Raw genomic sequence first — 25,890 nt, 5'->3', positions numbered from 1 at the left:
GCATCCCTGATAGATGGCCATCCAAACTCTTTAAAAACCTCCAGCAAAGGACAGTCTACCATCTTCCACAGTACTCTATTTCACCACAGTGAAAATGCCTTTTTCCTGTGCAGAAAATGCTGTTTAATATGCAGAGCCATGTCTATAGAATTTGGCCCCACTGACTTCAAGATGCTGTTTAAGCATAACTAAATCTAAGGCAACTTTTCCTCTCCTGTGAAAATGGCACCCTGCCATTATCATGGCCACCAATGCCAACCATATGTTCTTGGATAACCAAAAGGTTAACAGGTTGGTTTAGTACAATTGCATCCAAAATCCACAACACAGTGATACCTTTATCAGGTCAACTATTTTATTGTATTTTATGCAACAATTATTTTGTGCAGTTTGGTTGGCCCAATAACAGTATTATTGTTTTGTGGATTTTGGATATTACTGGACTTTGCTGTTTTCCCAACATATGTTTCCAGGTTGGTTTAGAGACAGCATAATGTAGGATCTGCTGAGAGTCATTAGAGATAAATGTTCATCCATTGAGAAACCTTCTCTTTTTCCAATCGTTCATGTGCCTGTCCGCTCAGTGTGTTTCGGTGAATTTCCTTTCTCTCATGGAAGAGGGTGGGAAAGTCTCTGGGAAGCCAGAGGTTGGTCAGCAAACCCCTCAATGTTCTCTAGCCCTGTACTGACTTAAAGGAGAGAAAGGTCAATGGTGGCAGATCCTGAAGAGTAATTAGAAAATGGGCCCTTCTCTCCTACTCAGGAATAGGAGGCAGGGGCAAAACCCCACCAGAACCTGGTATCTTCCAGGAATGTTGAATTGCATTTTCCTAAATCTCCAGTCACTCAAGTATGGAGATTGTGGGAGCTGTATTCCAGTACATCTGAAGGGTGCCAGGCTAGTGGAGGCTAGTCTAGACTCAGGCTGCTGCCACATTGCAGAATTAATGCAGTTCGACACTGCCTTAACTACCATGGCTCCATCCTATGGAATTCTAGGATGCTTTGATTTGGATTTCCTGCATGGCAGGGGGTTGGACTGGATGGCCCTTGCGGTTTGTTGTGGCAGCAGAGTTCTCTGAGAGATAAGGCTAAGCACCCCACAAAATACAAATCCAAGAATTCTAAAGCAGTGAGCCATGGCAGTTAAAGCAGTGCCAAACTGCAGCAAAAGGAAGAAGGAGGAAACAGTAGGGCCACTGCATGCAGAAGATGGCAAAATGCTAACAGAAGACAGAGAAAAGGCAAAATTACTCAACACCTTCTTTGCCTCAGTCTTCTCAGAAAAGGAAAAGGGTGCTCAACCTAAGGATAATGGAGCAGAGGACAGAAAAGAGGAATTTCAGCACAGAATAAGTAAAGAGATAGTACAGGAATACTTGTTTAACCTAAATGAATATAAGTCTCCCGAACCAGATGAACTACCATCCAAGGGTATTAAAAGAGCTGGCAAATATAATATCAGAGCCATTGGCAATAATCTTTGAGAACTCCTGGAGAACAGGAGAAGTGCCAGCAGACTGGCGGAGGGCAAACGTTGTCCCCATCTTCAAAAAGGGGGGAAAAGAGGATCCCAACAATTATCATCCAGTTAGTCTGACATCAATCCCAGGAAAGATTCCGGAGGAGATCATTAAACAGAGAGTCTGTGAACATCTAGAAATCAATGCCACAATCACAAAAAGTCAACAGGGGTTTCAGAGAAAGAAGTCATGCCAGACAAATCTTATCTCGTTCTTTGATAAAGTTACCAGCTTGTTAGATGAAGGGAATGCTGTGGATATAATATATCTTGATTTCAGTAAGGCCTTTGACAAGGTTTCCCATGACATTCTTGCAAACAAGCTTGTAAAATGTGGACTAGACAAGGTAACTGTTACATGGATTTGTAATTGGTTGACTGACCGAACCCAAAGGGTGTTCAACAGTGGCTCCTTTTCATCCTGGAGAAAAGTGACCTGTGAGGTCTCACAGGGCTCTGTCCTGGGCCCAGTGCTATTCAACATCTTTATCAATGACTTGGAGGACAAAATTGGGAGCATACTTATCAAATTTGCAGATGACACCAAATTAGGAGGAGTAGCTAATACCCCAGAGGACAGGATCAAGATTCAAAATGACCTGAATAGACTAGAAAACTGGGCCACAGCTAACAGAATGAACTTCAACAGGGAGAAATGTAAGGTACTGCACTTAGGGCGAAAAAATGAAATGCACAGATATAGGATGGAGGACACCTGGCTGAATGAAACTACGTGTGAAAGGGATCTTGGAGTCCAAGTAGACCATAAATTGAATATGAGTCAAGTGCAATGCGGCAACTAACAAGGCCAATACGATTTTAGGCTGCATTAATAGAAGTATAGTGTCTAGATCAAGGGAAGTAATAGTGCCACTCTAGTCTGCTTTGTTCAGGCCCCATGGAATATTGTGTCCAGTTCTGGGCACCACAATTAAAAAAGGACATTGAGAAACTGGAGCGTGTCCAAAGGAGGGCGACTAAAATGGTGAAGGGTCTGGAAACCATGCCCTATGAGGAACGACTTAGGGAGTTGGGGATGTTTAGCCTGGAGAAGAGAAGATTAAGAGGTGATATGATAGCCCTATTTAAATATTTGAAGGGATGTCATGTTGAGGAGGGAGCAAGCTTGTTTTCTGTTGCTCCAGAGACTAGAACACGGAACAATGGATGCAAGCTCCAGGAAAAGAGATTCCACCTCAACATTAGGAGGAACTTCCTGTCAGTGAGGGCTGTTCGACAGTGGACTGGATGGCCCTTGTGGTCTCTTCTAACTACGATTCTATGATTCTATGATTCTGCAGTGCAGATGCTGCCCTAGGTGGTCTCAGTTTATGCCATACCTAAAAACTTCACCTTACCTCCTAGTACTAGAAATTACTTACCATGGCTACATCTGCCTGGAAGATCTGCTTGATGAATTTGTTTCTGGAGGAATGGACCAACTGAATGATGTCTCCATGGAGTGTGTCCCTGTTTTTCTCCAGAAATCCTGCAAGGGAAATGGTAATAGCATCAGTTGCACATGGTTACATACTGTATTTATCATAATAGAGATCTCCTTTCTGATCCATAAGAATGACGCAAAAGACAAAATCCATGGGACAGTGATATTTTTTTATAAGGACCAACTACAATTCCACAGTCATGTACAAGTTTTGGAGTTCTCTAGAACTCATAATTACTAGAGGGCGAAGTGTGCATGTGTGTAGATGGGGGAGAATCATGAAGGTTCAACATTTTGGCTAAATTTTTAAGCCACAAGATCTTGAGTTAAATTCAGTGCAGGTTTTATGTATACACTGGTGAGTAGTTGTGACACTTAGCAACGCCTACAGGGATGAAGGCAAAATGGTGCCTTCATCTCAGCAGAGATGGGGCATGTGACTGAGTTACTTCCAGCCTTGTATTTCCAGAAATAAAGACCCACCGTTTTTGTCCTTTCTCATGCAAAACATTTGTCCTTACTCTGAGCCATGGGACATGTCCTAAGATCTTATCCTGGCTCTCCACCTACAGAACACCTTCACTTACCTTTTGTTTCATAGTACACAACTCCAGCAAAGTGGTTGATGCCAAACTGGGTGTCATAGTTGTTCCTGGGTGGGATATAGTTGGTGTTAAGCTTATGCTGGGAGTTTAGTTTGTTCAGCATTGTGGCATCTGTTCCCTGCACCGATGCAAACAAAATGGCACACAATTAGGCATGCTGCAGAAATACTAAAGAAACAGTTTCTGACCCAGATAGTGTGATTCCACTGTATGAACAGAAATGGACAAACAGAGAAAATTTAAACATTTTGCTGATATCATATTGTCTAGATGGTTTTTAGCTTCAGCATAGCTTTAACACAAAATTTAAACTTTAAAGCAAAACTTGCCAGAGATAATGGCCAAGAGCCAGTGTGGTGTAGGGGTTTGAGGGTTGGATTATGACACTGGACTCTGGAGATCAGGGTTTGACTCCTGGCTCAGCCATGAAACCCCCTGGGTGACCCATTGGGTCACAGTCTCCCAGCTTCAAGGGAAGGCCATGGCAAAACCCCTCTGAACAAAACTTACCGAGAAAACCCAATGATAGGTTCGCCTTGGGGTCACCTTAAGTCAGAAATAACATGAAGGCACACAACACACACACACACACACACACCCTACATTGTGCTTGCATAATATAAAGAAAGTGCAAAAACAGGCTTACTGCTCAAAAGTAAGAAAACAAAAATAATGTCCATGGAGGCTTTACATAAATTCACATCAGAGGATGAGGAAATTGAAATAGCTAAACATTTCACATACCTTGGATCAATCATTGATCAGAACGGAGACTGCAGCCAAGAAATCAGAAGACTAGGAATGGAAAGGGCAACTATGAAAGAACTAGACAAGATCCTACAGTGCGTATTGAGAAGGGAGCAAGCTTGTTTTCTGCTGCTCCAGAGACTAGGACCCAGAACAATGAATGCAAGCTACAGGAAAAGAGATTCCACCTCAACATTAGGAGGAAGTTCCTGACAGTAAGGGCTGTTCGACACTGGAACAAACTCCCTCGGAGTGTAGTGGATTCTCCCTCCTTGGAGGTCTTTAAGCAAAAGCTGGATGGCCATCTGTCGGGGATGCTTTGAGATTTCGTGCATGCCAGTATGGAGTTGGACTGGATGACCCTTGTGGTCTCTTCCAACTCTATTATTCTACGATTCTATGAAAGATATACACCTGAATACTAAAGTCAGGATTGTCCAAGCCATAGTATTACCTATCACTATGTATGACTGTGAGAGTTGGACAGTGAAGAAAATTGATAGAAACAAAATTCATTTGAGATGTAGTTCTTGGGAAGAGTGAAGATAACATGGGTGACAAAAACAAAACAAAACAAATGGGTCCTAGAACTGGTTTCAAGTCTGAACTGTCCCTGGAAGCCAAGATGACTCGACTGAGGCTGTCATACTTAAACCACATCATGAGCAGGCATGAATCACTAAAAAGACAATGATGTTGGGGAAGGTGGAGGGACATAGAAAGAGAGGAAGACCACATGCTAGATAGATAGACTCAATCAAGGAGGCCACAGCCATGAGTCTGCAGGTCCTTAGCAGAGTGGTTGAGGAGAGAGTGTCTTGGAAATGTTTCACTCAGGGGATCACCATGAGTCGGAGTTGACTCAAGGGCACTTAAAAACAAACAACAATGTAAATCTTCACTCATGTAGGCACATGGTGATTGCACTATATCACATTCTTGCTGAATACAAACATTTTTGTGGTGCTGGAGAAGAGCTCTATGGATGCTGTGGACTACAAAAAAAGTCAAATAAATCCTAGAGCAAATCAAGCCTGAACTATCCTTAGAAGCCAAGATGACTCAACTAAGACTGTTGTACATGAGAAGACAAGACTATGTTTGATAAGGTAGAAGGCAGTAGGAAAGAGCACATTCCAGATGGATAGACACAGACAAGAAAGCCACAACCCTGAGTCTGCAAGACCTGAGCAGGGCTGATAAGGGAAGTTGGAGGTCTCTCATACATAGGATAGCCATAAGCTGAAGTCAATTTGATCGTGGTCAACAACAACAAGTAACCACAAAAGTATTTGTGGTTGAGGTTGTTGTTGAACTAAAACTGACTATTCTGGCATCCCTTTGGAATACTGTACTGGAAACACTACTACTGTTTGGCACAAAGCTTACCTTAGGAAACTTGCTCTCTTCATCAATGAGAGAGATGATGTTCATGGGTTTTATAGCGATCATGTCCAGTGCATCTTGGTTATCTGTGAACTCAATATGCTGCCAGTTGATGTTCTCCAGGTTGTATTCCTCTTGTTCCAGCTTGAAGACGTGTCGGACAAAGAACTGCTGGAGATTCTCATTTGCAAAGTTAATGCAGAGCTGTTCAAAACTGAAGGAGGAGAAAAAGAGACAATTTTTCTTTCTGCCCCCTTTTTATGACAAGCAAATGCAGTCACACCAGTGGAAAAAAATATTGATACCAATAAATAAGAAAAGGCGTAGACCAGAAATAATTTGACAACAGTAATAAAAATATATTTAAAGTATTAATATTTCAACTGGAGTGACTGAAAAGGCTTTAATAATGAACAGTTTAAATTCACTGAGTTCCATGTGAATAGTTTAATTCCATTGTAATGTTCACTTTTGTATGTTTTAGTTGTATTTTCTATTTTAAAATTGTAACCCACCTTGAGTCCAATTTTGGGAGAAAGATGGGATATAATAATAATTGTACATATTTTAGATGCTAATGATTACTTTGATTTAATTGAAAATAAGGGGAAAATTTTACTCATTAAAACTAAAGACCAAGGTAAATAAATGTTTAGAGAAAATGATAATATATATATATAGATATAGCCAATGAAAACATTTTTCTTTTTTTTATGTGAAGGAAACATTTGAAAAGGCATGTTAGATAATACAAATGGAAAATTATACATTTATATAGAGATTTCCACAGTTGGAAGTGCAATTTATGTTAATTGTAATTTTAAAATAATGTCTGTATTTGGTTTGCGTTACTTATATGTTTGTATGTCATATGTTTGTACAATAAATAATAATAATAATAATAATAATAATAATAATAATAATAATAATGGCATTATCATTATCACGATTATATAATGGGCCATGATAGTGACTGTTAGCTTTTATATTTACTATTGAATTTTATAAATGGTTTAAATTTCATAGACAATTTAATTACATTTTAACAATACTTCTCTGTTTCTTTTATTTTGCACGTACTTTTATCTGTGTGTGCGCGCGCACACACACACACACACACACACACACACACACACATATCCCAGAAAAGAGGAATATAAGCAACCTCCACTAAAATCACCAAAGAGGGGCCCAGAGAAACTTACAAGATGAGTTTTAGGACAGTTTGTGCTTTTAGGCTGATAAAGCAAATTTAAGAAATAAGTGATGGGGAGGGAAGAAGAAAAATACAGTTAGAAGCTTGTGAGAAGCTGGGTAGAAATGGTGTAAGGAGCCTGTTGGAATAGCTTTGGCCTGATCAGACTTCTTCTTGAAATAACCGTTACCAGGTGAACTGTCTTCAATATATCATACAATCTGCTGGAAGAAGGGAAGACAGATCCCATGTTGGGAGAAAGGCAGGATATAACTAAAGTAAAATAAAAACTTGGGCAAGGTCAGTCTCCTTCTTGAGACCTAGCATAATTTGGTTTATTTTCAGTTTTTTAGACTGTATTAAATTCCTTCATAAATTAAATGAAAATAACATATATATTTTTTAGAAAAAATGGAATGTGGAAAATGCAAAACTGAGAGATTCATCCATTCCTAGGTGTAATGTGGCAACATTTAATATGAATTTTCGCCACTCCATCCCACTTATTGGGGGGGGGGGGGGGGCATGTGTGGATTCACTCCCAGCTCCCTGTCTCTCTCTTGTATCACACAAGAGCTCAATGGTGGCTTTAAATCAGCCTCACAAGGTGTTCAATATATTTTATGGATAAGGTTCAGAACCATGGATAGCAAATGTAAAGACTAGACTAAAACCCAGAGCCGATTTCCAACACCCAGGGCATGACCTGCTGTAGAAATATCCTATAACAATAATCTACTGTACCTGTTTACAGTGAAGTTCTCAAACCCAAAGATATCAAGGAGTCCGATGGATCTCCTGACACTTTTGTGTTCCTGGGAAGGAGGTCTGTAAATGGCAGCATTAATCTTCTCCACAATCCACACGAAAAGTCTTCCATAGATTCCCTGAAAACATTTAAGAGATGGAAAAACATTTCAGAAATGTGAATTAACCAAATAGTGATTTCCTTTAGCTTGTTTTGGAGACCTCTGCCTTCCAGTGCAGCACCTGTTTTAATAACTGCATCAGTTGACTGCAATATCTGCAGAGTTTGCCTAACAAAATTATATTCTGATCAATAAGGACTTGTGATCGATCCACAAACCATGTCACTTATGTAGAAGTTTGCAACACCACATGTGACAGGTACATATATGTACGGTACATACTCACAAACATATGTGCATGAAATCGCCCAGCAATTGTAACTTAGGGTTTGTCCAAATAGGCAACTAGTGTCAATTCAATCAGTTATATTTAATGTCATTTCAGGCTGCTTTTCCTTTTTCCATGCATTCTTTTTTAAAAAGAAGAAGAAAGGAACAAACTATTCTTTGTTGTTGTTTGCCATCAAGACATTTCTGACTTGTATTGAAGGGGAAAGAGGAGCAGAATCATGCCTCCTCACACCATGAGACTTCCTGAGATGAGGATCTGTAGTGGAAGGGACCTACTCACAAAGGCAGTCATGGAATAGCAGTGAGATTGAGAGCCTCTTGACAGGCTTTCCCATTCAATAAACAAGTGCACAGCAGTAACAAATGCAATGCAAGGCAGCAACAGAATGGACGCACCATCATATAAGTACTTGCCAAAGATACTTTTATCCTGTTAAAATTCCGCTTTTTAACCCCATGTCATAAAGTCCTAAATGAAAGAAAGAAGCTGGTAGCATGAACTTTTGTAGTCTTGAGTCTACTGCCTCAGATCCTCCTGGGTCAGACTTGTTTAAGCAGGCTGTGTGTGGGAATAGCAATAGAAATGTAAAACCTGTGGGTATGATGTTCTGTATTCAGTAGGATTACATAGTTGTACTCTAAGACTACATAATACCACCGAGTCCACCTTAAGAGACAGGACTGGGCAAAGGAGAATTATTCAGTTGGAGACCATAATGCACCCTCCTCTTTGCACGCTGATCAATATCTGAACAGATCTTTACCCAATCTAGTTGTTGGTTGTTAAGATGGCCTTGGAGGTGGGGGCTGTGACTGATGCAGAATATTGTGATAATATTTTTCTCATGAGTGGACTTTTGGCCATTTCCTGTTTGGATTTCTATGCAATCTAACAGTCCACAAAGTCACCAGAGGGTTCCAAGAACTGAAAATTGGCCCCTGGACCTACTAAATTTGCCCAACAGAACCTAGTACAAGAGGTGTTAAAGAAGAAAGAGAAAAAGGAAAGACAGAGGAAAAGACAAGATAGTGATATAAGCTTTACCTTGACAAAAGCATCCCTCACATCCAGTGCCTGCTCCATGCTGAGTGGGGTGGAGACAGTCTCCCCTCTTGTGATAATAGTTCTGCTGGTGAGACAGTTCATCAAATCCTGAGGTTCAACCTAGATGCAATGGAAAGCCAGCAAATAATACTGAGTCCAGTTCTAGGCACCACAATACAAGAAGGATGTCGACAAGCTGGAGCATGTCCCCAGGAGGGTGACCAAAATGGTGAAAGGTCTGGAAACCACCAAGCCCTATGAGGATTGGATTAGGGAGCTGAGTTTGTTTAGCCTGGGAAAAAGAAGATTAAGAGGTGACATGATAGCCATGTGTAAGTATCTGAAGGAGTGTTATACTGAGGATGGAACAAGCTTGTTTTCTACAGCTCCAGAGACTAGGACACAGAGTAATGGATTCATGCTACAGGGAAAGAGGTTCCACCTCAGCATTAGGAAGAACTGTTGGACAGTGGAAGATGCCACCCTGGAGAATGGTGGAATCTCCTACTTTGGAGGTTTTTAAACAGAGGCTGGATGGCCATCTGTTAGGGAGGCTTTGATTTTGTATTCCAGTCCAGAAGATTGGACTAGATGGTCCTATGGTTTCTCTTCTAACTCTATGATTCTATGACTCTAAATAAGTAAATATTTATTTTAAATCATCCATGATATACACATTAGCCAAGTGAAGACTTGAGCATGCTTATAAGCCAAGAAGTGTTGCATGTCAGTGGAAAAATAAATGGAAAACTGGAATGAGGGAGGTATTTTCTCCATCTCTTTAAATTTATAGCAATGTGGAGGATGACATGGCTACCTTGGTGGCTGGAGCATTCCTGTTCTGCAACATTTTGTTGCAAGTCTCACTTGTCTACAGGAACAACTGGGAATGGAATGGAGATGTCTGGGTTCCAGCCAACCAGCAAGCCATGAACTTCATACTGCAATATTTTGATGCAGTTCTCAGTTCTCCATGATGAGGCCATGCAAGAGTCACCAAAGAAGACAAGGAATGGAGAAAGCCACCTAACCTCTAGCAATGAAGCAGCTGTGATCAGAGATGCAGAATGAACGACCTCACAGGCATCCAGGTTGTCATAGGTTCGAGCTGCAGAGGATAACAGAAACAAGTCAGTTACAGAAATGGTTGGTATAGGAATGCATCTCCACTTCAGTGGTTTGCACTCAGTTATTTCAGCACTGGTGAGGGCTAAGTGTTGCCCTTCCCAGTAGGCGCAGGCAAAAGCAAACTGCTACAACCATTTCGAACTTCTGTATTCTTCTTCATTAATAACTTTTGTCATCTTGACACTCTGATATTGCTTGGCAGAATGTATCCGATTTTTCATCTGCAAAATGTTGGAAGGTATGTAATTTATCACTGACAAATAATTTATGGACAAAAGGTTGGCAAAGGAGCACATTAATGAAGGCAAACCCTTACAATAGTGCCACATTTTCTTTTTTATGAACAAGACCAGGAACACCAAAAGAAAGAATAAGCAAACTGTTAAAAATGAGTGGATCAAACATAATACTGAAACTTGGTAGGTCAGCACTTAGATAAGTTGCATTAATTCAAAGGATCTTTTCTAGCTGGCATGTGGTAACAACTGGATTTAGGCCATAGTACTATTTATAAAAGAAGGTCATAAACATGGATTATTCTATTGTAACTTGTTCCAGTGTACTAGGACAGCAACAAAAAATCTGTCTGTGTTATACTTGATTTGTCTCTCCTCAAACAACTAAATATTTTACTATTTCATAGGCTGTATCTAGACAGCAAAATTGATGCAGCTTGATGCCACTTTAATTCCCATGGCTGAATGCTATGGAATCCTAGTTTTGTGAGCTATTTTGCCTTCTCTGGCATTGGTGCCCCCAAAATTTACCAATCCCAGGATTCCACCAGATGGAGCCATGGCAGTTAAAGCAGTGTCAAACTGCATTATTTCTGCAGTGCAGATGCACCATACACTCCTATTTTACATTACTATTTCAGAGTATGCCTCCTTATTTGTTTGCTCCCAACAAGTATGGCTTTCCACCAGCCAGAACAACATTATTCACTGCCTTTCCCATGAGAACAAGTTCATCACCACCAGAGAAGCTGGCCTTTGATTGTTGTGTACTACCTTCATACCGCAAGTTCCCCATATGCAAAATGGCTGCCAGAAGCTTGGAGATCTCCCAGTTTTCGGTGTCAGTAAACATGAGGACTTTCATTGCTGCTCTGATGTTGGAGTACTCTTTGCTGTCATCTCTGCCATCACAGGTAATACAGTTACCCTAGTAAGAACACACAGAATACAAAAGTTAGCAATGGACACAACATGGAAATTTTACTCTTCTTCGCTTAAAACTGTGCAGCTTTGCCCTCACCATTGAGAGGTAGTTATAGTCGGCTGCTTTCCTAAGTCCCAACAACTTCTTCTGCTCCAGGGTCATTCCTTTCAGCATGCAGTAAAACACATGGTAATTCCTCTCATCTTGAGCCTGGAGGAGGAGAGACAGATTAATCTCTTGTAGAGGTTATTCTGATGGTAAAAATTATCGCAGTAGAATGTGGGTTCAATCTGTTGTTCACATGCATGTGATTAAGTTGGAGCGGGGTTGCCAAAACCCCCCACTTAACCCAGGATAATTGATCTTGGAGTTTTTTCCTGAGCTTTCCTAAAAGATTTACATTGTCATCTTTGTGAATAACCAGTGCAAATTGACCTAGGATAAACTGGGATAAAATTCTGCATGACTTGATTGTGTTTCAAATAAATCCGCATCATCAACCTCATTTTTATTTGCAGTGCTGACATGCAACAAAACTTACAGAAATGTGCATAAATTAAAAATAAAATTGTGTGAACAACAAAACCAGAATGCATGAGTGAGATTATTTGACCAGTCATGCTATAAGAGAGATTTAATTTTATTTTCTTCACAACAACTTTGCAAGGTAGGTTAGGCTAAAACAATCTACATGGCAACCATCGACCCTGAAAGTGACATGCAGAGATGGTGGGTAAAGTAAAATGCTGCAGATTTTGGCAAGGGCTGAGCCACCCGAACCTGCTCATAATTTAAGTTTGGTTTGCCCAAAACATATCCTTCAACTGGCAGGGATTGGGCAGAGACAGTCTTGATTAATCCTTTGTCTTCCCACTTTTTCAGCTGCTTTTAAAACATCCCAGTTTCCCTCTCCCTCTCCCACTTTGAGCAGTACCATTGAGAAGTATCATTTCAGAAGTATTGTTCTTCGAAAAGTACACCAGGAGTCCAGATTGGGTATGCAATGCGACTGAGTTGGGCCCAGAGGCATGCAACAAGATCTGTTTTTACCTTTTAAGCCCATGCTTAGCCTGTACCCGGACTGGGCGAAAAGAGGCATGCAATAATCTCCTTAGACATCTCTGGTTTTTCTTTAAACCAGTAATGTTAAGCAAGCAAGGAGATTCCATGGAAACATTTTTCTTGACTTATTATGACAGTTTCACAACTATTTGATTGAATCAAATACTGCATAGTTACAGGAGGCTGATCTGACTTTAACTGCCATAGTTCCCCCCTAGAAAATCTTGGGGTTTGTGGTTTGGTGAGGGACTCAGAAATCTTTGCTAAAGAACTCTCATCCACTCCACAAACTATTAAGGAGAGCATTGTCGAAATGCTATAACTGTGTAGTATAGATACATCCTGGCTCTCTTTTGCACTTTGGTCCTGAACACAGAACATCCTGGGCAGATCCAGAACAAATGAAACAGATCCTATGTACACTGTGATCAGTAATGCATTACCCTGCATTATGCAGCTAACCCTCTTGGCTTTATTTCAGCACTATGCTGCAGATTCCAGCTCACGTTTAGAATAACAAGCACCCAGGTTTGTGCCACCTGAACATCCTCACCTGTCGGCAAACGCGGGATTTCTCCAGCAGGTACTGCTCAATCTTGGCTCCCTCGATCGCACCCCTTTTGTTGAAATGGATGTCAATGTATTTACCAAATCGGCTGGAGTTGTCATTGCGAATCGTTTTCGCATTCCCAAAAGCTGCCAGTCCACACAAGAATACAATATTAACCAAGCATTCTCTCAAAGCTTTTCAGAAACAGTTTAAAGTAGAGTGGTCTCCAAAGTGAAGAAATCTTAGTTGGCAATACCATAGGGATTTTTTAAAATAAAAATGTTGGTGAGATAGATTAGCTTGGAAGGTGACTGACAAGTAAGAGCTGTTTGACAGTGGAAGACGGTGCCTTGGAGAGTTGTGGAGTTTTCTCCTTTGGAGGTTTTTAAACAGAGGCTGGATGGCCATCTGTCAGGAGTGCTTGGAGTGTGTCCTCCTGCATGGCAGAATGGCAGTGGCGTCCCTAGGGTTGGTGTCACCCGATGCGGTATCCCATGGTGTCACCCTCCCCTCCCATTAATCTCCTCCCATTTCACACCATACAGAATCCTTAGCAATTCTTTTTTGCTCTAATGTTACTCGTAAATCATAATTCCCATATATCACTGAGTGTAATGCTAATAGTTGTCACATAAACAACTAGCCAAATTAAAATTGTATCTTCAAATTACAATATCATAAGCATGATCTAAATGTATTTGCATATACATAGTGAAGATTTGGTTAAAATGTGTTTCTTTTTAAAGAAAAATGAAAAGGAATATTTTTTAAAAATATATTTCAAAAAAAATTAAATTTAAAAATTTTGAAATTTGAAATTTTAATTTTTTAAAAAATGGTGGGAGCTCTCCTTTCTCCTCCAACTGAGCTTCACCCAACTCCCACCATCTCTTAAAGCATTTTAAAGGGATGCAGGTGAATGCTACAGCCCATTTCTGCCAAAAGGTAGGTGTTTGAGGAGCAGTGGTGTCACCCCCTTTTAGGGTACCACCTGGTGCGGTCTGCACCCCCCACATCTCCCTAATGATGCTCCTGCAGAATGAGATTGGAGTAGGTGGCACTTGGATTCTAGGATTCTATGGCCCCAGGAGTTTCTTCAAACTCTATACCCACCTTCTAGAATGGGATTGGCTTCCAAGACTTGCTGCTCAATCCAAGAGTGTTGCCCACTGATTGCAGCCAGAAACTGTAGAATCAGCTTGGTGCTTTCTGTCTTCCCTGCACCTGATTCACCGCTGCCGTGACCAAAAGAAATGGAGGTGAGCAAATTCTTTGATATCGTCAAGAAGGAGGGCAGCAAAACTTCAACCCACCTGTTTCCACAAGGTAATGCTCCTTCAAAATCATATATGCAGGTAAGGATGGAAGTGAATTTAAATTCAGTTCATGGATCTACCTTAGTTGGGACTGAAAAGAATTTGGCTGCAATGTTTCTAAGTTCTCTATTTCCATCTCTGATAGCCAGACACTACAGTTTGAAATGTGCATACTATAAGTGGACTGTTCCCTGAGTTCTGTTGCATCATACAAAACATGAAAACATTGGATCCTCCGCATAAGCCAAGGGCACACTGTAATAACCCAATGAAGATAAGAAGGAACTGGGATAGGTTTAATTGATTTATTAAAAACAGTAGAGATCGGCGAGACTTCCTTTTAATAAAAATGGGAACAAATATGTAGACTATACAAGAATTATCTGTGGTAATAAGGGTAGGAAATAATGAAGAATCTGTCAGTTTATACTGAAACTGTCAACAAAGACAAGAAGGAAGTAAATCAGTTATATAGAACTATTAAAATATACTTAAGGTTTAATATAAGGAAAAATAATGCTATAACATGTAAGTGAATGAACAATACAACCTAACTTTTCTTTTTTTTACTTTTTTAATGAAGTAATGAAACATTGCTATGTATATGTTTTATATTTGTCTATCAAATAAAAATTATATATATATATATATATATATATATATATATATATATATATTCCAAATAAATTCCAAAAAGCAAACGTTGATTTTGCATTTTATATAAGAGACACCATTTAACTATGCCATTTTATATAATGGGACTTGGAACATCCATGGATTTTGGTATCCAGTGGATAGCAAAGGCTCAGTGTACCCTTCAAACCAAAGAGCTGAAAACCTCAGTGCCAAATTGGGTACAGAATAGAGCTCCTCTAACTTTATTCTCTAACAGATCTCGGAGCACAAGAAAGTACCATAAAACTCTGCCATGTGGGATGAAGATATCTGTCCAAAACCTGAATTTCAGCTGCAGTTGTCCCTTCCCAACTTGGCTATGGCCTTGCTGGTGGAGGTGAGACAGGGAATGGAGGAGCGTGTTTTTATTGCTGGGTTGAGTTTTTATTGCTGGTTCTCCTGTGCATCCCTTTCTCCTGCCTCCACCAGTGAAGCCACAGCCATGTTTGGTGGGAATGGCTGTGACTGAAAGTTGGGGTTTGGAAAATGCAGGAGGACAGATATCTTCATTGCACTTGACGGAGCCTTATGATTCCTCATCCTGTGCCAAGTCCTGTTAAATGTTAAAGTTATCCAAGTCCTGTCCTGAATCAAATCCTGCAACCCTAACCTGGTGGTCACAAACCAGCAGCGAAATTCATCTGCTCACCTTATAATGCAACACTGATCTCTGTTGTTCCTCTGCATGTTAAAGTAGCAGTTGTCAGCAATGGCAAAGATGTGGGGTGGCATCTCCCCAATCTTTTTGTTGGTGTAGAGGCGTATCTGTTCTGGTGAGTAGACTGGGAGTAGCTGATAAGGGTTCACAGCCACCAGTATCGAGCCTGTGTATGTCTAGAGAAAGAGAGAGAAGCCATGCACTAACATAGACACAGAAGAACAGAACAGCTGTGCTAATAAGAACAAGAGCCCTACTACTGGTTACATTACATCAGTGGTAGGCATGATCTGGAGAGCCATTTTTGGGGTCCTCTTGATCCTCAGCAGGTTGAACCACTGCCATTTTCATTGGCCCAGAAGTAATGTTTCAAAAATCAGAACTTACCCAAGGGCCACATGAGCTTCATGTGAAATAATGAAATAGGAAAATGCACTTTCTGTGCAGAAAATAATATTTTTGCATTGAAAATGCTGGTTGCCTACTCAAAAAACCATGTATGAATGTTGCACTGAATGAGTCTCAACAAACAAAGATTCTTTTTGGTCCTGGATTCTCCTTGTCAAAACAAATTTTAAAAAAGATATTCAAGGAACCTATCAATCTTCATTGCCAGTTAGTATATCATGGTTATCACATTCCAAGACTTAAGAAGTCACTGTTTCATTAGTATACTTACAGATTTCAAGGGTATGGAAATGGTACTTTTGGAACTATTGCTCTCATAATCCTCAGCCATCCTGGCTGGAAAATTATGGAAATTATAGTCTAAAAAGTAACTTTACAAGTAACCTTCCAGTCCAACCAGATTTCTGTGCACCCACAAAGTGGGGGTCCCCTCCAAGTGGAGGACCCTCTGAAGAGCCTATGGTTTAGGGAACAAGCAAGCTACAAAACATGATCTCCATACAATAGCCTATATTTTTATGCATGCAGCATTGAACTGCATAACTGTTAAGCTATTTGATGAGCAGGTGATGCTTATATCATGGAGAGGTGAGCATTTTTAAAAACCAATCATATCCTTAGTGGCATCTTCATCCTGTAGTTTAGGCTGAGTGCAGACATTGTTTGCTCTCTCAAGCCTGGGCTTTTAGCAAGGCAGTACAGCAAGCAGATGGAAAATGAACTTTGAACAAATGAGTACATGAAGCCAAGGCAGCCAAATAAAAGATGTCCAGCATCCATCAAGGACCAAGCAGATGACAATGTGAGCGGCAATGCATTTTTGTGAAGATGGGATGACTGAGAAGCACTTTCGCAAGTGATACTTACCCTTCCACCACCACAGTTAGTCTAAAATTTTGATTGGAAGGCAGAAGAAAGGGGGAAATATTCTCTATTATCAACAGTTTTCAAACCTTTTCTCCAAGACAAAGGGACATGCAGGTCTCTTAGAAGGGAAATGGCTGCACACCACAGTTCTCACATACAACTTTCCTGAGCAAACCCCAAATAGGCAATTCCATGGAAGATAGATACTTATAAGGGACAGCCAGGGGATAAGTTTATAAACTACCAATAACTTGGAAAAGTTACTTTTATGGACCTCCACTCCCAGAATCCCTCACCCAGCATGGCCCCTGGCCCTTAAAAATGCTCATCATGACCTAGAGTAATTAAATGCTCTAAATATTGTTTCACTAACATCCTTCGTCACCACACATAATTTTGGTGGGATTGTCCGGTTTATATACATATGTCATTTGTTACCATGTCATCTACATACTTAAAATCATAGAATCATATCTTTTATTTTTACACCAAATATTACTTTGTCTTCCCTGATTCCATTGGCTAGCATGTTTAAAAAGTAGAGGAGACAGCAGCCACTCCTGTTTATCTTGAAATTCTTCCATCTTCTCCAATTTCACTTGTTTATCCTTGTATAAAGTGGTATAAAAGCTATAGAAATATTCTTCAATTTGCTTCTGATTGGTGCATATCTTTTCTCCCTCTTTTACTTCTTTTTCATCTCTTAACAGAGAATCATCCAGAGGCCAACTGAACTTGCTTCTTTTATTTTTCATCTTTAACCTATTTGGGTTGGGATCAGATAACACTTTGGGCAGCATGTCTACTTCTACTGTTTTGGTATTAATTGATTTAGAGGCCAGAAACATATCTATTCTGGACCATGACTTGTGTCTCTCAGAATAAAATGTGAAGTCTCTAGCCATTCTATATTTGGATCTCCAATCATCTTCTAAAAGCAGAGTCTTTTAGATTAAAAAAAAGAGTTGTGGAGCTTCCCTTCAAATGAATTTTCTTTTCTGCTTTCCTTTCCATCTGGAGACTAATTTCTCAGTTCCAGGCTCCAATCAGAATAATGTTTTCACTGGTACATTCTATCAATATTATCATTACATTTCTATAAAAATTTCCTTGATTTTATTGTGTGGCAATACTTGATTCAAGATATGGGAACTCTTTTAACTATTTCAATTTTTTTTGTTATCTAGAATGAATTACTGTCGGTCTTCTATGGCCATTATTTTTGTTTTCTTAATGTTCAGCATTAAGTCTACCTTGGCACCTTCCTCTTTAACATTCTTCAGTAATTGTTCCAGGTCCTTGTTGGTTTCTGCTAGTAGTGTCGTCTGTATATTTTAGATTGTTAATGTTCCTTCTCTTGATATTCACTTCTCCTGCCTCTGAATCTAAGCCTGCTGTGCATATAATGTTTTCTGCATACAGGCTAAATAAACAGGGTGATAGTTTGCAGCCTTCCCTGGCTCCTTTGTCAATTGTGAATCATTCTAATTCTAACAAAAGCCTCTTGTGCTAAGTACAGTTTATTCATCAAGACTGTCAGATGTCCTGGCACTCCTATTGGCTTTTCATGATCTATGCAGTCAAAGGCTTTGCTGTGGTCAATAAAACACATGCAGATTTTCTTCTGGGATTCCCTGGCGTGGTCTATTATCCATTGTATGTTTGCAATGTGATCTCTAGTTCCTCTTCCTTTTCTTAATCCATCTTGCACCTCCGGGATCAGTAGCTGGAGGCCCATCACAATGGCTGGCCCTGCTGAACAGCTTTCCCACAACTTACTGAGAAGGTATAAAACACATGCATATATATTCTGCATCTTCTAACTGCCATATGGCAATTAGGGAAAGCTATCAATTGTTAGTAAATTCTGAACAGCTTGCTAAAGCCATCAGTTAGCCTCTCATAACAGCTTTCTGCCAGATGCTAAATCTACAGGGATTGCTGGCAAAATCTGTCCTGAAAACACTGGTCAGCAATCCTGGATTGTACCCTTCCGATTCTAAATGCTGTCTCACCTGTATGCACCTTCAGAGGACAGTTACTTTCAGATGCACAATGACTGTCAGGACCTACTAAATTAAATAAAACATTGTCTACAGGCCCTGCAATCTTATTTATATGATCGAATGCAGACGTACAGGATGCCATCTGCAATATATAGGAAAAAGAACAGGCACAGGTTTTAGGAACCACAGGTATGCAATCCTGCCCAGTGGCCAAATGTTTTAACTCAGAACATTACGGCCTCTTGTGTAGCTGAGCCTCCTTTGAGGGACTACCCATCAGTGGTATCAGTAGTATGCCATCTTTGCATTTGCTTTATAGGGTTTTACACGTTTTCTCTTTCCTTGATATATTCATTTTACAACAATCCATTTATTATTTTGTCATCATTTTCATGGTAGTCACATTGTTAACTGATCTACAGTGAATTATTATTATTCACCCTATTCTGTGTTATTACTATTTTGTAAAAAATATACATGCAATTATTCAAAATCCATAATGATGGGCCTGGGTGTCTTGAGCCCTCCAGCCCTACTCTTTAAAAGGTTCCCAGCGTTCAAGCATTTTAGACAAAAAGAGAAAATTTCTGGATCCATAGAGTTTAACCCCACATAGTTTCAACCTAGAGAACAGCCGTCATCCTATTAAGATTGAAGTGTTCTAAATGACCACCTGGTTTGTAGTTTACTTTTATTTTAAGCAAAAGAGCAAGGCAGGTGAGTAAGAAAACAACAATATATATATATTAACAAACAGAACCTACCAGTGTATAAGCAATTGTGTGTGTGTGTATGTGTGTGTGTGTAACACAAATATATATATATATTTCTTGTTTTTTCTGGGGCTGAGAGGGTGTGACTTGCCCAAGATTACCCAGTGAGTTTCCATGGCCAAACAGAGAATAAACCTCAATCTCTACACACACACACACACACACACACACACACACACACACACACCCCATTGTGTGACCTTGGGCAAGTCACATTCTCTCAGCCTCATGGGAAGGCAATGGAAATCTTCTCTGAACAAAATCTCCCTAGAAAATTCCATGATACAGTTGCATTAGGGTCGCCATAAGTGGGAACCTGAAGACACACAACAACAACATCAACAACAACATATATGGAGAACCAGTGTGGGATAGTAGTTTGAATGTTGGACTATCACCCTGGAGACCAGGGTTCAAATCCCTGCTCAGCCATGGAAACCCACTGGATGACCATGAGCAAGTCATGCACTCTGAGCCTCAGCGGAAGGCAATGGTAAACTTCCTCTGAGCAAATCCTGCCAAGAATATCCCATGCTTTAGGGTTGCCATAAGTCAGAAATGACTTTTAGGCACACAACAACAAGTGTGTGTGTGTGTGTGTGTGTGTGTGATTAAGGACATCCTTTTGGGATCCAGAATGAACTTGTGAGAAATTCAGTTTTTAGTTTTTTTGTGGGTTTTTCGGGCTATGTGGCTAGAAGAGTTTGTTCCTAACCAGCATCTGTGGCTGGTATCTTCAGAGAATCTTCAGAGAATCAGATGCTGGTGAAACGTCAGGAATAAACCCTTCTGGAACATGGCCACATAGCCTGAAAAAGATGCCGGCCATGAAAGCCTTCGACTTCAGAAATTCTGTTTTGGTTTGCTTTTGAGTCATATACATATGGGATCAAAATATCCTGCCCTTCTCCCAATAGGGAACCCAAGGCAACTTACAATATAAGATTAAAACAAAATACAGTTAAATCTAGATATGATACAAAAGTTTAAAACTATTAAATAGAGAATAGAGAACTGGCACACCCAGTTTAAGAACAAAGGCCTCTTTATATAAAAGGTGTTTCTCTGCCAGTGAAAAGAGATCATGGAGGGGACTAACCTCGCATTCAGTGGCAGGGAGTTCCACAGTATGGGAGCAGTCGTTGGAGTTTATCACATGTGAGGAATTTCTCTTAATTTCGAATGAAAAGAAAGTGGGGCCAGAACGCATTCATGTGAATTCGCTATTTAAGTGAATTTACGTGAATTCAAATTGCATTCGAACTGACTTCCCATTGCCCGAAAATAGCTTGCCACTGCCTGAAATTGCGTGTGGTAGTCTATCACGCAATAACGTTAAGCCCCATGATTGCGTTTGGATTGCCATTGGATTATACTTCCAATTTCCCTTGTCTGATAAACTCCATAGAAAAGACTTTTTCCCATGTCCTCCCCAACCATGATGGTGGTGAGACAGAGAGAAAGCCCTTCCCGGAAGATCTCAAGCTTTGGGCAGGTTTGTATAGGAGATACTGATGATAAACCATAACTTGGGATTCTGCCAAAGGACACAGGAGGGGTCCTGACAATGAGACAAACCAGTCAGAGCCATTCGAGAGCCTAGAATTGCTAATCTGATTAAAAATTCATTGCAGCTTCAGGGTTAAACTCCTGCTAAGAGAAAGATATCCAGGGCAGTGTTGCACATGCTTAATTAAAAGTTAATGCGTGTGGTGAAAGCCAGCATCTCTCTATGACAAAAGACAGAAGCCTGTTTGCAAGTAGCTACTAAAGAAAAAAAAAGACAGAATGTCATCATTCCTCCACCTGCAACCACCATATCAAAGTGCAACATTTTAAATATGACATGGGGTGAGGAAGCAGACAAAGAGATCCTATAGCACCTTTGAGACCAACTGAGAGAAAGAGGTTTTTAGCATAAACTTTTTTTTTAATTTCAACAGGCTTTTAGGAAGTTACTGTTTGACAAGGAAAAGACTTTTCACAATGTGCTGAACTATTTTTATTTCTCACCTTTGTAACAAGTTTTAAATGCTTTCCATTCTACAGATATGTAATTGCATGTTAACAATAACATTTCTATGTGTTTGATCCTATCTGTATTTTTAATCTGCATCTGATTTCTCACTTCTAGGGAAGAAGGCAAGATACAAATAAACAGAGGAATTAAAACCATCACCACCGCCACATCAACATGGGAAGGATATATGGTAGCATTTGGGGTTAGGGAAAGCGGTCTTGTGGGAATGCCAAGGAAAAAATGACAAGACAAAGCAACACACACACACACACACACACACTGTACTCCAAAAGTTTTGTGAATGAAAACTCTCCAGGATGTGGAAAGTTAATGTCCAGATCATGAGTCTACTCCAAAGGCACACAGTATAAATTAGTTTGGAATGTCCACAAATTAGTTTCCATAAATTGGTTTGAAAATGGCTCTTGGCACCAGATTCAAGATCTAGAGAATCTCCAGATTTGGTTGTTTTTTTTAATTGAAAGCAAGTTTCTAGTCCTTAAGGCTGAAAAAGTAGGCTTTTAATTAACACACGGCTGTGTTGGATGAAAGTTCAAAAGGGATGGGGGTTAAAGTAAGATTGCTTGTAGAGCCAAAGGGGAAATCCTTTCAGAAAAGGCTTTAGGCTTATCCTTGAGAAAAGAAGATTGAAGTGGTGGAGGGGAATGAAGTGGCTTATGGCTCTCAGACACTGAAAGGGGGGAGAAAAAAAAGAAACATCTCAATTTTTGGCCTCTTCAGTAAAGGATAGACAAGTCGCTGCAATTTAAATGACCATGAATCAGAAGATTAAACATCGGGACTTAATAAATTCATATTATGATGAGGGAGCTATGTTTTCCCCATGCAATGTGTTCCACAATGGGCACAGATAATTTACATAACTTTAAAGTGGATAATGAAGATATCAAAATAGTCAACGATTTTGTATACCATGATTCTGTCATAAATCAAAATAGATTGCAGTCAAGAAATCAGAAGAAGGCTGTGAAGGCTAGGAAGAAACTAGCTAAGTTTCTCAAGTGCAAAGATATATGACTGAATGCCAAAGTCAGGATCATCCATACTATAGTATTTCCAATTTGTATGTGTGGGTGTGAAAGCAGGATAGTGAAGAAAGCTCACAAGAAGAGGAACACATTTGAAATGAAAGAACTGGAAAGCTCCCAAAGAGTAAAGATATACAATTGAGAACTAAAGTCAAAATTGTGTACAAGCCATCGTATTCCCCATCACCATGTCTGAATGTGAGAGCTGGACAGTGAAGAAAGTGGATAAGAAGGAAATCAATTCATTGGAGATGTGGTGCTGGAGAAGAGTGCTAAGGATACCATGGTCAGCCCAAAAGACAAAGAAGTGGGTTCTAGAGAAGATCAAGGCTGAAATCTCCCTGGAAGCCAAGATGATCAAACTGAGGCTGTCGTACTGTGGACATGTCATGAGAAGGCAAGACCCATTAGAAAATAGAATAATGATAGGAAAGGTGGAGGGAGTGGAAAGAGAGGGAGACCTTGTGCTAGATGGATAGACTCAATCAAGGAGGTCATCATAGGTATGAATTTGCAGGATCTAAGCAGAGCAGTGGAGGATAGAGAGTCTAGAACATGTCTCCTCCACAGAGTCACCATGAGTCAGGATCAACTCAAAGGCAGTTAACAACAACAACAAAAGCTGGAAGACGGTTCAGTCAATAACATGGACTGCAAAAATGATCACTAAATGTCTCCTAGAGCCAATCAAGCCTCAGCTCTTCCTAGAAGCTAAAATGACTAGATCAAAGCTATTATACTTTGGCCATACAGTCACACCCCCCCCCCATATTCACAGATTCATTATCCATGAATTCAAGCATCTACAGTTTGAAAATATTCCAAAAAATATAAATTCCAAATAGCAAACCTTGATTTTGCCATTTTGTATAAGGGACACCATTTTACTATTTAACAGGACATGAGCATCCATGGGTTTGGGTATCCACAGGGATCCTGGAAACAAAACCCAGCAGACACCTAGGGCCCACTGTATCATGACACAACATGACTCATTAATAAAGATGACAGTGCTTGGTAAAGTGGGATGCAGTAGGGAAAGAGGGAGACTGCATTACAGTTGGATTGACTCAACCAAGGAAGCCAACCAAGGAAGCCACAGGAGAGCTCTTGATGACAAAGAGTCTTGCAAGGTTGCCATAAGTTGAAGCTGACTCGATGGCAGCTAAGAACAGCAATGTGTTGCATTACTACCTTTAAAAACAAACATAGCTTTCTTGCATGGAAATGAGATGTAGTGATGGAGAAGGTTCATCAGCTGAATTGCTGTCTGCTATATCCAAAACATTGGACAACAACTACAAAGTGGGCCAGGTTTCTTTTTTCTTTAAGACAATCTGTTGACATTTTCCCACAAAATGTGAATTCAACTTCAATTTCCACACACTTTGTGTATGGAAATGAAGTGGCAAGCCCGGTTTTAAATATGGTCATTTGTGAACAAAGGCATTGGGAACTAACCTTTGTGTAATAGTGTCTAGATCAAGGGAAGTAATAGTGCCATTCCATTCTGCTCTGGTCAGCCTGACCTGGAATATTGTGTCCAGTTTTGGGCACCACAATTCAAAAAAAGATGTTGACAAAGTGGAGCATGTCCAAAGAAGGCCAACTAAAATGGTGGAGGCACTGGGAACCATGCCTTATCAGGAACGATTTAGGGAGCTGTGTACATTTAGCCTGGAGATGAGGTGGTTAAGAGGTGACATGATAGCCCTGTTTAAATATTTGAAGGGATGTCATATTCAGGATGGAGCAAGCTTGTTTTCTGCTGCTCCATAGAATAGGACATGGGGCAATGGATTCAAGCTACAGGAAAAGAGATTCCACCTAAACATTAGAAGGAACTTCTTGACAGTAAGAGCTTTTTGACAATAGAACACATTCCCTCGGAGAGTGTGGAGTCTCCTTCTTTGGAGGATTTTAAACAGAGGCTGGATGGCCATCTTTCAGGGATGCTTTGATTGGGAGTTCCTGCATGGTGGGGATTGGACTGGATGGCCCTTGTGGTCTCTTCCAGCACTATGATTGTATGATTCAAAGTTGACTGATCTGGGATTTTCTTTTAAGTGTGTGGAAATGAAGTGGCAAGTCCAACCTGCCATTGGAAACTAGCCTGTGGGTGAAGAGAATAGATGAGTGTAGGATGCCCCCATGAAGGTGGGGTCAGATAGTGTTAAAATGTGGGTATTGTGATAGGAAGTAGTTATCTTTGTTCAAGCCAGTGCTGAGGGACTGTAGTCTCTGAATGAACTCCAATTCTGCTGTTTCTCTTTCTAATCTACCTTTGTAGTTCTTTTGTTCAAGAACTGCTGTTCTGAGGTCTGAGATGCAATGCCCAGAGACATTGAAATGTTCTGCCACCAGTTTTTGTGACACCAATGGTTTATGTCTATAAATGCTCATGCTGCCACCTTCCTTCTTTCAGTTAGTCTCAAAGGTGCTATAAGATCTCTCTACTTACTGATTCTACATACTAACATGGCTATATCTTTGAATTTTACTAAAAATCAATGGACCTACTCAGATCAGGTAGACCTGCACAGAACTGTGCAATAAGATCATTTTGATTCCCAATCTTTGACATGAGGAATATATATAATCCAGAGGGAAAGGGTAGCTTCAAAACAGAGTTGAAGACCATCTTGTTCAGAGAAGCTTTCCCAGGCACTGCATAATTGTCGCTTGCTATTCGATGTTCTTTTGGTGCCTGTTTTATCGAACCATTTCCTGTATTGCTATGTACTTTATATGTATTATCCTACTAGAGAGGCAGGCTAACTCCAACAGGCCTCCCTGGTAGAAGATTAACCATCCATTATGAAGCCAACCCCTCCCTCCAGTCCATCTCCCCTGATCCAGGCCTTGGAGGTAGAGAAGAACTGCTGGTCCTCATCCCCTTCCCCTCCACCACTCGCTTCTCCTTTTCTGTCATGTCTTTTTAGATTGTAAGCCTGAGGGCAGGGAACCGTCTAATTAAAAAGATTGTATGTACAGCGTTGTGTAAATTTACAGCGCTTTATAAATAAAGGATAATAATAATAATAATAATAATAATAATAATAATAATAATAATAATAATAATAATAATAATAATAATAATAATAATAATAATA

General features: G+C 40.1%; 1 protein-coding gene across 1 annotated transcript in view; it reads right to left on the bottom strand.

Annotated features, from left to right (window-relative positions):
• LOC121925124 (unconventional myosin-VIIa) overlaps positions 1 to 25,890 on the bottom strand; it is a 114,698-nt gene that overhangs the window by 74,174 nt on the left and 14,634 nt on the right. Inside the window, exons 4-14 of the mRNA XM_042456920.1 lie at positions 15,646 to 15,830; positions 14,119 to 14,240; positions 13,009 to 13,151; positions 11,490 to 11,603; positions 11,243 to 11,396; positions 10,136 to 10,212; positions 9,105 to 9,224; positions 7,644 to 7,786; positions 5,708 to 5,918; positions 3,554 to 3,689; positions 2,905 to 3,011 (exon numbers count right to left, since the gene is read on the bottom strand). Coding sequence (XP_042312854.1) covers positions 2,905 to 3,011; positions 3,554 to 3,689; positions 5,708 to 5,918; positions 7,644 to 7,786; positions 9,105 to 9,224; positions 10,136 to 10,212; positions 11,243 to 11,396; positions 11,490 to 11,603; positions 13,009 to 13,151; positions 14,119 to 14,240; positions 15,646 to 15,830 — 1,512 coding nt within the window. The remainder of the gene's footprint in view (positions 1 to 2,904; positions 3,012 to 3,553; positions 3,690 to 5,707; positions 5,919 to 7,643; positions 7,787 to 9,104; positions 9,225 to 10,135; positions 10,213 to 11,242; positions 11,397 to 11,489; positions 11,604 to 13,008; positions 13,152 to 14,118; positions 14,241 to 15,645; positions 15,831 to 25,890) is intronic.

The sequence above is a fragment of the Sceloporus undulatus genome, chromosome 3 (assembly GCF_019175285.1).
Source record: "Sceloporus undulatus isolate JIND9_A2432 ecotype Alabama chromosome 3, SceUnd_v1.1, whole genome shotgun sequence".
In the NCBI taxonomy this organism is placed as follows: Eukaryota; Metazoa; Chordata; class Lepidosauria; order Squamata; family Phrynosomatidae; genus Sceloporus; species Sceloporus undulatus.
Note: the sequence above shows the minus strand (reverse complement) of the source record. Positions and strands in the feature narration are given on the sequence as shown.